The sequence below is a fragment of the Hyla sarda genome, chromosome 12, assembly GCF_029499605.1.
Source record: "Hyla sarda isolate aHylSar1 chromosome 12, aHylSar1.hap1, whole genome shotgun sequence".
NCBI lineage: Eukaryota > Metazoa > Chordata > Amphibia > Anura > Hylidae > Hyla > Hyla sarda.
In genome coordinates, this window is record NC_079200.1 from 5,936,815 (window position 1) to 5,950,053 (window position 13,239).

At 52.1% G+C, this 13,239-nt stretch overlaps 1 protein-coding gene across 1 annotated transcript; it reads left to right on the forward strand.

The window, feature by feature from the left end:
- Nucleotides 1–241: 241 nt before the first annotated feature.
- On the forward strand, nt 242–2,188 carry LOC130296528 (agouti-signaling protein-like). Its single transcript, XM_056548151.1, has 3 exons — nt 242–389; nt 483–544; nt 2,021–2,188. Exons 1-3 carry the CDS (start codon nt 242–244, stop codon nt 2,186–2,188), a joined length of 378 nt encoding a protein of 125 aa, XP_056404126.1.
- Nucleotides 2,189–13,239: the final 11,051 nt, after the last annotated feature.

Sequence of the window (13,239 nt, forward strand, 5' to 3'; positions counted from 1 at the left end):
GCATGACGCGGCGGCTGTCATGCCCCCCTCCATGTATCTCTATGGTATAAATGGGGGGGGGGGGGGGGTTGACTGCCGCATCATGCAGGGGACTGACACGCCCCCTTCCTGCATACTGCCCCAGCGGTTGGACCCCCTACCGCGATATATATATCATATTAACTTGCATTTTGTGTGTGTGTGTATATATATTGATTTTATATATTTTTTTATTTATTTTTTATTTTTATCTTTAACAGACATGAATGGGGTACATCTAAGCCTTCTTCTCGCCTGTATTATATGGGTTGTACAGTCTCATATTGAAGAGATGACACATATCCAGGAAGAAGCCGGCAGTGACCATATTGTCCGTCTTTCAGGGATTCTTCTACCAATATCCATTGTCAGTGAGTAAATGTCATATACATCAATATAATGTAGGTGAATTAAAAGGAACCATTAAGGAGACCTCCGCCCATCTCATGTGTTGTGTTTCACAGAGTTGAAGAAGACTTCTCAGAGGGTGAGCAAATCGGATGCTGAAAAGAATAAATCCGCCAAGGTAGATATAGCAATTCATAAGCGCTGTGCCATGTCATGTAATGTGATCACCAACCCACGAGGTCCTCAACCCAAGAGGTCCTCAACCAAAGAGGTCCTCAACCAAAGAGGTCCTTAACCCAAGAGGTCCTCAACCAAAGAGGTCCTCAACCAAAGAGGTCCTCAACCCAAGTGGTCCTCAACAAAAGAGTTCCTCAACAAAAGAGTTCCTCAACCAGAGGTCCTCAACCCAAGAGGTCCTCAACCCAAGAAGTCCTCAACTCAAGAAGTCCTCAACCCAAGAAGTCCTCAACCCAAGAGGTCCTCAACCCAAGAAGTCCTCAACCAAAGAGGTCCTCAACCCAAGAGTTCCTCAACCAAACATCCCCTCAACCCAAGAGGTCCTCAACCCAAGAAGTCCTCAACCAAAGAGGTCCTCAACCAAAGAGGTCCTCAACCAAACAGCCCCTCAACCCAAGAGGTCCTCAAGGCCACCAAAAGTCCAGGATTTACACTTTACCCTGTTCTATTCATATGGGGTAACTGCAGACACGCCCCTCGATGTACAACATTCACACCCCCTAAGTCACTCCCATTATTAAAATTAAGTTAACCTGATTCTGTAATGACTGGTTCTGTCTGCACCCGTAGGGTTAATTCTGTATAGTTCTGTAGTTTATGTTGGTTACTGGGACAATGCCCTGAGCTGCTTGGGTGTGGTGTGGGTTTCTTCCCAGCCAATCTGTACTCTGGTTTCTTCTATCAATCCGGATTCTCCTTTCCCCTACACTCTTATATATAAGGAAGTCCCTTTCTCTTGTGCTTTGCTTGTGAAAGGTACCGGTCGAATGAAGCTAGCACTCCTATATCTCTATTGTCTATTTTGGTACTCTGCTCTTTTGGCTTGGTTCTTGACTTCTCTTCTGGTATTTACATTATTACTTTGCTATCTCCTGTTACCGACTTTGACTAGACTGACTTTTGACTTGGTGTTTTAGTATATCTGTTAGTTTGTGTCCCTCCAGCTGTTTCCCGACTCCTACTGTTTTCTAGTTTATTATTTTGACTCTGACTGTCCTTGCACATGGTAGGTAGGGAACGTCCTCATGGTTGTGGACCCGTTGTTTAGGACGGGTACGCAAGTAGCTCGGGACAGAAGGTATGGGCAACATTAGGGCTTCACTCAATCGCTGCCCAACGTGACATATTCCCTAAATTGTCAGGAAATTATAAACCCTCATATCTCAGGAACGGCAGGACATATCAAGAAACTATAGAAAGTTGTGTGATCAGGGGGGCTTAGCTATTTAATGATAGTAACATTTAAATTTTTAGGGGGCACGTCACAGGTCCTCTTTAAACTGCAAGACCTACTGACGCTGCTCAACATGATATTTGCCGCAATTGGTTCCGTCACATTTTGCTTGTAACTTTCTTTCGAATTATGGAGATTTTGCGTTTGCCGAATTTGATGGTTTTCTTATCACTTGTATTGCAGAAAAAGGAACTTCCGAAAAAGAAGTCGTGGACGCCACCTGCAAACTGTGTGCCCCTTAAATCCAGCTGTAGGCCCCCCGCACCCCCCTGCTGTGAGCCCTGTGCTTTCTGCCATTGCCATATCTTCCATACTGTCTGCGTCTATAAGATGGGGTCTCCACACTGCTGAAATACTATATACCAGGGGTCCGGTCATACTTCATCGGTTTAGGCCGTACACTCAGATTTTATGTTCATCCTTACAGTACATTCTTGACATCACCAAACAGCCAACGGCTGTCCGGGCATGCTGGGAGTTGTAGTTTTGCAACATCTGGAGGTCCGCAGGTTGGAGACCACTGTTGTAGACTATGGCGCACATGAAGGATGATAAATGTATCAAAGAATACCTGATGTTACTTGCTAAATATCCACACAAATGTACTACTCCATTTCACCTGGGGGGGCGCTGCTGGGGAAACACTATGCAATAGACCCCCCCCCCCCCCCCAAATAAACAAATACAGTATAAGTGAATGAATTACTTAGATTAATTGATTTGTATGTTAATGTAACATTTTTATTTGAAGACAAATACACCGACGGTTGCTGACAGTTTATTGTTGTATTATCAATAACATTATTTTATTTATGCGATCTGCATCATCTACAATAATTATCATCATTAATCCATCTGTTTTTAGTGTGGATTTATTTGGGAAATATAGTGAGGGAGGGGGAGTTCGCCCAGGCTACAGGGGATTTTCTCTAAAATGAGAGGAAAGCCTTGATTTACCTTTCAGGGATAGTGTGGGTCCTCTGGAGGAGGCAGACAAGCTTTTGGAAAGAAGTGTGCGGCTGAGCACTTCCCTAACCACTTCCTGTGCTGGCGAAAGACAATCTCACATACCAGAGTTTTCTAACTATTGTGCCTCCAGCTGAAAAGCAGCTGCAGAACGTAAACGCCACCAGCCACATACAGTATTGTTGTCGTCCCCTCCACACACACACACACACACACTGATATATATATATACACTATACTGTAGAAAAGTAGAGGTGTCCCCTGAATCTAATAGCACCACACACTGTGCCCCTGGATTTAATAGTCACATCGTGTCCCCTGAATGGTGATTCTTCCCCCCCCCCCCCCCCCCCCCACCATGATCACTGTAGGGATGGTATTGGGCAGGTGATGAGCAGTACCTGGTTTCCCCCAGACATGATGCTGCCCCCACCATGATCACTGTAGGGATGGTATTGGGCAGGTGATGGGCAGTACCTGGTTTCCCCCAGACATGATGCTGCCCCCACCATGATCACTGAAGGGATGGTATTGGACAGGTGATGGATAGTGTCTGGTTTCCTCCAGACATGATGCTGCCCCCACCATGATCACTGTAGAGATGGTATTGGGCAGGTGATTGGCAGTGCCTGGTTTCCCCCAGACATGATGCTGCCCCCACCATGATCACTGTAGGGATGGTATTGGGCAGGTGATGGGCAGTACCTTGTTTCCCCCAGACATGATGCTGCCCCCACCATGATCACTGTAGGGATGGTATTGGGCAGGTGATGGGCAGTGCCTGGTTTCCCCCAGACATGATGCTGCCCCCACCATGATCACTGTAGGGATGGTATTGGGCAGGTGATGGGCAGTACCTGGTTTCCCCCAGACATGATGCTGCCCCCACCATGATCACTGTAGGAATGGTATTAGGCAGGTGATGGGCAGTACCTGGTTTCTCCCAGACATGATGCTGCCCCCACCATGATCACTGTAGGGATGGTATTGGGCAGGTGATGGGCAGTACCTGGTTTCCCCCAGACATGATGCTGCCCCCACCATGATCACTGTAGGGATGGTATTGGGCAGGTGATGGGCAGTACCTGGTTTCCTCTATACATGATGCTGCCCCCACCATGATCACTGTAGGGATGGTATTGGGCAGGTGATGGGCAGTGCCTGGTTTCCCCCAGACATGATGCTGCCCCCATCATGATCACTGTAGGGATGGTATTGGGCAGGTGATGGGCAGTACCTGGTTTCCCCCAGACATGATGCTGCCCCCACCATGATCACTGTAGGGATGGTATTGGGCAGGTGATGGGCAGTACCTGGTTTCCCCCAGACATGATGCTGCCCCCACCATGATCACTGTAGGGATGGTATTGGGCAGGTGATGGGCAGTGCCTGGTTTCCCCCAGACATGATGCTGCCCCCACCATGATCACTGTAGGGATGGTATTGGGCAGGTGATGGGCAGTACCTGGTTTCCCCCCAGACATGATGCTGCCCCCACCATGATCACTGTAGGGATGGTATTGGGCAGGTGATGGGCAGTGCCTGGTTTCCCCCAGACATGATGCTGCCCCCACCATGATCACTGTAGGGATGGTATTGGGCAGGTGATGGGCAGTGCCTCGTTTCCCCCAGACATGATGCTGCCCCCACCATGATCACTGTAGGGATGGTATTGGGCAGGTGATGGGCAGTGCCTGGTTTCCCCCAGACATGATGCTGCCCCCATCATGATCACTGTAGGGATGGTATTGGGCAGGTGATGGGCAGTGCCTGGTTTCCCCCAGACATGATGCTGCCCCCACCATGATCACTGTAGGGATGGTATTGGGCAGGTGATGGGCAGTGCCTGGTTTCCTCCAGACATGATGCTGCCCCCACCATGATCACTGTAGGGATGGTATTGGGCAGGTGATAGGCAGTACCTGGTTTCCTCCAGACATGATGCTGCCCCCACCATGATCACTGTAGGGATGGTATTGGGCAGGTGATGGGCAGTGCCTGGTTTCCCCCAGACATGATGCTGCCCCCACCATGATCACTGTAGGGATGGTATTGGGCAGGTGATGGGCAGTGCCTCGTTTCCCCCAGACATGATGCTGCCCCCACCATGATCACTGTAGGGATGGTATTGGGCAGGTGATGGGCAGTGCCTGGTTTCCCCCAGACATGATACTGCCCCCATCATGATCACTGTAGGGATGGTATTGGGCAGGTGATGGGCAGTACCTGGTTTCCTCCAGACATGATGCTGCCCCCACTATGATCACTGTAGGGATGGTATTGGGCCGGTGATGGGCAGTACCTGGTTTCCTGCAGACATGATGCTGCCCCCACCATGATCACTGTAGGGATGGTATTGGGCAGGTGATGGGCAGTGCCTGGTTTCCCCCAGACATGATGCTGCCCCCATCATGATCACTGTAGGGATGGTATTGGGCAGGTGATGGGCAGTGCCTGGTTTCCCCCAGACATGATGCTGTCCCCATCATGATCACTGTAGGGATGGTATTGGGCAGGTGATGGGCAGTACCTGGTTTCCTCCAGACATGATGCTGCCCCCACTATGATCACTGTAGGGATGGTATTGGGCCGGTGATGGGCAGTACCTGGTTTCACCCAGACATGATGCTGCCCCCACCATGATCACTGTAGGGATGGTATTGGGCAGGTGATGGGCAGTGCCTGGTTTCCTCCAGACATGATGCTGCCTCCACCATGATCACTGTAGAGATGGTATTGGGCAGGTGATGGGCAGTACCTGGTTTCCCCCAGACATGATGCTGCCCCCACCATGATCACTGTAGGGATGGTATTGGGCAGGTGATGGGCAGTGCCTGGTTTCCCCCAGACATGATGCTGCCCCCACCATGATCACTGTAGGGATGGTATTGGGCAGGTGATGGGCAGTACCTGGTTTCCCCCAGACATGATGCTGCCCCCACCATGATCACTGTAGGGATGGTATTGGGCCGGTGATGGGCAGTACCTGGTTTCCTGCAGACATGATGCTGCCCCCACCATGATCACTGTAGGGATGGTATTGGGCAGGTGATGGGCAGTACCTGGTTTCCTCTATACATGATGCTGCCCCCACCATGATCACTGTAGGGATGGTATTGGGCAGGTGATGGGCAGTACCTGGTTTCCCCCAGACATGATGCTGCCCCCACCATGATCACTGTAGGGATGGTATTGGGCAGGTGATGGGCAGTGCCTGGTTTCCTCCAGACATGATGCTGCCTCCACCATGATCACTGTAGGGATGGTATTGGGCAGGTGATGGGCAGTACCTGGTTTCCCCCAGACATGATGCTGCCCCCACCATGATCACTGTAGGGATGGTATTGGGCAGGTGATGGGCAGTGCCTGGTTTCCCCCAGACATGATGCTGCCCCCACCATGATCACTGTAGGGATGGTATTGGGCAGGTGATGGGCAGTACCTGGTTTCCCCCAGACATGATGCTGCCCCCACCATGATCCACTGTAGGGATGGTATTGGGCAGGTGATGGGCAGTACCTGGTTTCCCCCAGACATGATGCTGCCCCCCACCATGATCACTGTAGGGATGGTATTGGGCAGGTGATGGGCAGTACCTGGTTTCCTCCAGACATGATGCTGCCCCCACCATGATCACTGTAGGGATGGTATTGGGCAGGTGATGGGCAGTACCTGGTTTCCCCCAGACATGATGCCGCCCCCACCATGATCACTGTAGGGATGGTATTGGGCAGGTGATGGGCAGTGCCTGGTTTCCTCCAGACATGATGCTGCCCCCACCATGATCACTGTAGGGATGGTATTGGGCAGGTGATGGGCAGTGCCTGGTTTCCCCCAGACATGATGCTGCCCCCACCATGATCACTGTAGGGATGGTATTGGGCAGGTGATGGGCAGTACCTGGTTTCCCCCAGACATGATGCTGCCCCCACCATGATCACTGTAGGGATGGTATTGGGCAGGTGATGGGCAGTGCCTGGTTTCCCCCAGACATGATGCTGCCCCCACCATGATCACTGTAGGGATGGTATTGGGCAGGTGATGGGCAGTGCCTCGTTTCCCCCAGACATGATGCTGCCCCCCACCATGATCACTGTAGGGATGGTATTGGGCAGGTGATGGGCAGTGCCTGGTTTCCCCCAGACATGATGCTGCCCCCACCATGATCACTGTAGGGATGGTATTGGGCAGGTGATGGGCAGTGCCTGGTTTCCTCCAGACATGATGCTGCCCCCACCATGATCACTGTAGGGATGGTATTGGGCAGGTGATAGGCAGTACCTGGTTTCCTCCAGACATGATGCTGCCCCCACCATGATCACTGTAGGGATGGTATTGGGCAGGTGATGGGCAGTGCCTGGTTTCCCCCAGACATGATGCTGCCCCCACCATGATCACTGTAGGGATGGTATTGGGCAGGTGATGGGCAGTGCCTCGTTTCCCCCAGACATGATGCTGCCCCCACCATGATCACTGTAGGGATGGTATTGGGCAGGTGATGGGCAGTGCCTGGTTTCCCCCAGACATGATACTGCCCCCATCATGATCACTGTAGGGATGGTATTGGGCAGGTGATGGGCAGTACCTGGTTTCCTCCAGACATGATGCTGCCCCCACTATGATCACTGTAGGGATGGTATTGGGCCGGTGATGGGCAGTACCTGGTTTCCTGCAGACATGATGCTGCCCCCACCATGATCACTGTAGGGATGGTATTGGGCAGGTGATGGGCAGTGCCTGGTTTCCCCCAGACATGATGCTGCCCCCATCATGATCACTGTAGGGATGGTATTGGGCAGGTGATGGGCAGTGCCTGGTTTCCCCCAGACATGATGCTGTCCCCATCATGATCACTGTAGGGATGGTATTGGGCAGGTGATGGGCAGTACCTGGTTTCCTCCAGACATGATGCTGCCCCCACTATGATCACTGTAGGGATGGTATTGGGCCGGTGATGGGCAGTACCTGGTTTCACCCAGACATGATGCTGCCCCCACCATGATCACTGTAGGGATGGTATTGGGCAGGTGATGGGCAGTGCCTGGTTTCCTCCAGACATGATGCTGCCTCCACCATGATCACTGTAGAGATGGTATTGGGCAGGTGATGGGCAGTACCTGGTTTCCCCCAGACATGATGCTGCCCCCACCATGATCACTGTAGGGATGGTATTGGGCAGGTGATGGGCAGTGCCTGGTTTCCCCCAGACATGATGCTGCCCCCACCATGATCACTGTAGGGATGGTATTGGGCAGGTGATGGGCAGTACCTGGTTTCCCCCAGACATGATGCTGCCCCCACCATGATCACTGTAGGGATGGTATTGGGCCGGTGATGGGCAGTACCTGGTTTCCTGCAGACATGATGCTGCCCCCACCATGATCACTGTAGGGATGGTATTGGGCAGGTGATGGGCAGTACCTGGTTTCCTCTATACATGATGCTGCCCCCACCATGATCACTGTAGGGATGGTATTGGGCAGGTGATGGGCAGTACCTGGTTTCCCCCAGACATGATGCTGCCCCCACCATGATCACTGTAGGGATGGTATTGGGCAGGTGATGGGCAGTGCCTGGTTTCCTCCAGACATGATGCTGCCTCCACCATGATCACTGTAGGGATGGTATTGGGCAGGTGATGGGCAGTACCTGGTTTCCCCCAGACATGATGCTGCCCCCACCATGATCACTGTAGGGATGGTATTGGGCAGGTGATGGGCAGTGCCTGGTTTCCCCCAGACATGATGCTGCCCCCACCATGATCACTGTAGGGATGGTATTGGGCAGGTGATGGGCAGTACCTGGTTTCCCCCAGACATGATGCTGCCCCCACCATGATCACTGTAGGGATGGTATTGGGCAGGTGATGGGCAGTACCTGGTTTCCCCCAGACATGATGCTGCCCCCACCATGATCACTGTAGGGATGGTATTGGGCAGGTGATGGGCAGTACCTGGTTTCCTCCAGACATGATGCTGCCCCCACCATGATCACTGTAGGGATGGTATTGGGCAGGTGATGGGCAGTACCTGGTTTCCCCCAGACATGATGCCGCCCCCCACCATGATCACTGTAGGGATGGTATTGGGCAGGTGATGGGCAGTGCCTGGTTTCCTCCAGACATGATGCTGCCCCCACCATGATCACTGTAGGGATGGTATTGGGCAGGTGATGGGCAGTGCCTGGTTTCCCCCAGACATGATGCTGCCCCCACCATGATCACTGTAGGGATGGTATTGGGCAGGTGATGGGCAGTACCTGGTTTCCCCCAGACATGATGCTGCCCCCACCATGATCACTGTAGGGATGGTATTGGGCAGGTGATGGGCAGTGCCTGGTTTCCCCCAGACATGATGCTGCCCCCACCATGATCACTGTAGGGATGGTATTGGGCAGGTGATGGGCAGTGCCTCGTTTCCCCCAGACATGATGCTGCCCCCACCATGATCACTGTAGGGATGGTATTGGGCAGGTGATGGGCAGTGCCTGGTTTCCCCCAGACATGATGCTGCCCCCATCATGATCACTGTAGGGATGGTATTGGGCAGGTGATGGGCAGTGCCTGGTTTCCTCCAGACATGATGCTGCCCCCACCATGATCACTGTAGGGATGGTATTGGGCAGGTGATAGGCAGTACCTGGTTTCCTCCAGACATGATGCTGCCCCCACCATGATCACTGTAGGGATGGTATTGGGCAGGTGATGGGCAGTGCCTGGTTTCCCCCAGACATGATGCTGCCCCCACCATGATCACTGTAGGGATGGTATTGGGCAGGTGATGGGCAGTGCCTCGTTTCCCCCAGACATGATGCTGCCCCCACCATGATCACTGTAGGGATGGTATTGGGCAGGTGATGGGCAGTGCCTGGTTTCCCCCAGACATGATACTGCCCCCATCATGATCACTGTAGGGATGGTATTGGGCAGGTGATGGGCAGTACCTGGTTTCCTCCAGACATGATGCTGCCCCCACTATGATCACTGTAGGGATGGTATTGGGCCGGTGATGGGCAGTACCTGGTTTCCTGCAGACATGATGCTGCCCCCACCATGATCACTGTAGGGATGGTATTGGGCAGGTGATGGGCAGTGCCTGGTTTCCCCCAGACATGATGCTGCCCCCATCATGATCACTGTAGGGATGGTATTGGGCAGGTGATGGGCAGTGCCTGGTTTCCCCCAGACATGATGCTGTCCCCATCATGATCACTGTAGGGATGGTATTGGGCAGGTGATGGGCAGTGCCTGGTTTCCTCCAGACATGATGCTGCCTCCACCATGATCACTGTAGAGATGGTATTGGGCAGGTGATGGGCAGTACCTGGTTTCCCCCAGACATGATGCTGCCCCCACCATGATCACTGTAGGGATGGTATTGGGCAGGTGATGGGCAGTGCCTGGTTTCCCCCAGACATGATGCTGCCCCCACCATGATCACTGTAGGGATGGTATTGGGCAGGTGATGGGCAGTACCTGGTTTCCCCCAGACATGATGCTGCCCCCACCATGATCACTGTAGGGATGGTATTGGGCCGGTGATGGGCAGTACCTGGTTTCCTGCAGACATGATGCTGCCCCCACCATGATCACTGTAGGGATGGTATTGGGCAGGTGATGGGCAGTGCCTGGTTTCCCCCAGACATGATGGTGCCCCCATCATGATCACTGTAGGGATGGTATTGGGCAGGTGATGGGCAGTGCCTGGTTTCCCCCAGACATGATGCTGCCCCCACCATGATCACTGTAGGGATGGTATTGGGCAGGTGATGGGCAGTGCCTGGTTTCCTCCAGACATGATGCTGCTCCCACCATGATCACTGTAGGGATGGTATTGGGCAGGTGATGGGCAGTGCCTGGTTTCCCCCAGACATGATGCTGCCCCCACCATGATCACTGTAGGGATGGTATTGGGCGGGTGATGGGCAGTACCTAGTTTCCTCCAGACATGATGCTGCCCCCACCATGATCACTGTAGGGATGGTATTGGGCAGGTGATGGGCAGTACCTGGTTTCCTCCAGACATGATGCTGCCCCCACCATGATCACTGTAGGGATGGTATTGGGCAGGTGATGGGCAGTGCCTGGTTTCCTCCAGACATGATGCTGCCCCCACCATGATCACTGTAGGGATGGTATTGGGCAGGTGATGGGCAGTGCCTGGGTTCCCCCAGACATGATGCTGCCCCCACCATGATTACTGTAGGGATGGTATTGGGCAGGCGATGGGCAGTGCCTGGTTTCCCCCAGACATGATGCTGCCCCCACCATGATCACTGTAGGGATGGTATTGGGCAGGTGATGGGCAGTACCTGGTTTCCCCCAGATATGATGCTGCCCCCACCATGATCACAGTAGGGATGGTACTGGGCAGGTAATGGGCAGTGCCTGGTTTCCCCCAGACATGATGCTGCCCCCACCATGATTACTGTAGGGATGGTATTGGGCAGGTGATGGTCAGTGCCTGGTTTCCCCCAGACATGATGCTGCCCCCACCATGATCACTGTAGGGATGGTATTGGGCAGGTGATGCGCAGTACCTGGTTTCCCCCAGACATGATGCTGCCCCCACCATGATCACTGTAGGGATGGTATTGGGCAGGTGATGGGCAGTACCTGGTGTCCCCCAGACATGATGCTGCCCCCACCATGATCACTGTAGGGATGGTATTGGTCAGGTGATGGGCAGTGCCTGGTTTCCCCCAGACATGATGCTGCCCCCACCATGATCACTGTAGTGATGGTATTGGCAGGTGATGGGCAGTGCCTGGTCTCCCCCAGACATGATGCTGCCCCCACCATGATCACTTTAGGGATGGTATTGGGCAGGTGATGGGCAGTACCTGGTTTCCTTCAGACATGATGCTGCCTCCACCATGATCACTGTAGGGATGATATTGGGCAGGTGATGGGCAGTGCCTGGTTTCCCCCAGACATGATGCTGCCCCCACCATGATCACTGTAGGGATGGTATTGGGCAGGGGGTATTGGGCAGGGGATGTGCAGCTCCAAACGTTGAGCAGTGGAGTACCCCCTTTAACTTGCCGCATGACTGGCCGTCACTGAGGAGAACCAGATCCACTCACATTAGGCGCACCCAACCCTCAGAAGGTCTGGTCCATGGCTGTCACTGGACACAAAGCAGACCCTGTATCTGGAGACGCGGCTCCGGCCTAGTCAACCTGTTCTCAATTACCGACCACATATTCCTCCCCGCTTCCTTTATAATGCCGAGCGCTGGAAAATTGGATGTTCAGCATCATCAATCTTGTCTTGTCTTGTCTTTTTTATAGTCTTTATTCCGGTTATTTACACCAGTTTTTGGAGCATGCGGTTACGTTAATACTTTTTATTACATCGTTATAGCAAAATGGATAAACCGTATTAGTGAACACGATTTCAGTCATTTTAATGCATTTTTAGAATGTATTTTCATTGACGATGATCTACATGATCTCGCTGCTTCCTTCGAAGTACATTGTAATATTCCGCCAGAAAATACGTAAATCATTCCCAGCGCTCTCAAAAAGTTTGTCTTATGTTTTATCTATCTGTATTTTATTTAAACAAAATCTGAACACTCCTTTAAAGTGGTACTCCGCCTCTAGACATCTTTTGGATAGGGGATAAGATGTCTGATCCCGCCACTGGGACCTCCCCTGATCTCTGTGCAGCGCCAAGCGTTCAATTAGAACGCTGGGTGCGGACGGCGGGGGGGGTCATGACATCACGGCCATGCCCCTTGTGACACCACGCCCCTCTCATAGGCTTGCATTGAGGGGGCGTGACATGACATCATGCCGCCTGCTCCAAGCGTTCGGAACCAAATTTTCCAAATGCTGGGGCCGCAGAGTACCCTTTAAATCTTTTCTGAGAATTTCACAGGCAGGTTCTGTTAAAGGGGTCCTCCGGGGAAAACTTTTCTTTTTTTTTTTCTTTAAATCAACTGATGCCAGAAAGTTAAACTGCTTTGTCAAATTACTTCTATTAAAAAAAAAATCTTAATCCTTCCAGTACTTATTAGCGGCTGTATAACACAGAGGAAATTAGTTTATTTTTGGATTTCCTTTCTGTCATGACCACACTGCTCTCTGCTGACACCTCTGTTAATGTCAGGAAGTGTCCAGAGCAGGAGAAATTCCCCATAGCAAACCTATGCTGCTTTGGAAAGTTCTTAAAATGGACAGAAAGGTCAGCAGAGAGCACTGTGGTTGTGACAGAAAATAAATCCCCCTAAAAAAGAATTTCCTCTGTAGTATACAGCCACTAATAAGTACTGGAAGGATTAAGAATTTCTAATAGAAGTAATTTACAAATCTGTATAACTTTCTGGCACCAGTTGATTAAAAAAAAAAAAAAGTTTTCCACCGGCATACCCCTTTAAGAACCTGCCTGGTTTTGACAGTCTGGGTTTTTACCGTTGTTACTGAGCACCTGA

Bases quoted from the DNA above. Each gene is read 5' to 3' on its own strand.
- LOC130296528 (XM_056548151.1), top strand. From the start codon at position 242: ATGAATGGGGTACATCTAAGCCTTCTTCTCGCCTGTATTATATGGGTT. The intron at 390-482 runs GTGAGTAAATGT...TGTGTTTCACAG, and splicing joins TCTACCAATATCCATTGTCA to AGTTGAAGAAGACTTCTCAG. The intron at 545-2,020 runs GTAGATATAGCA...CTTGTATTGCAG, and splicing joins AAAAGAATAAATCCGCCAAG to AAAAAGGAACTTCCGAAAAA.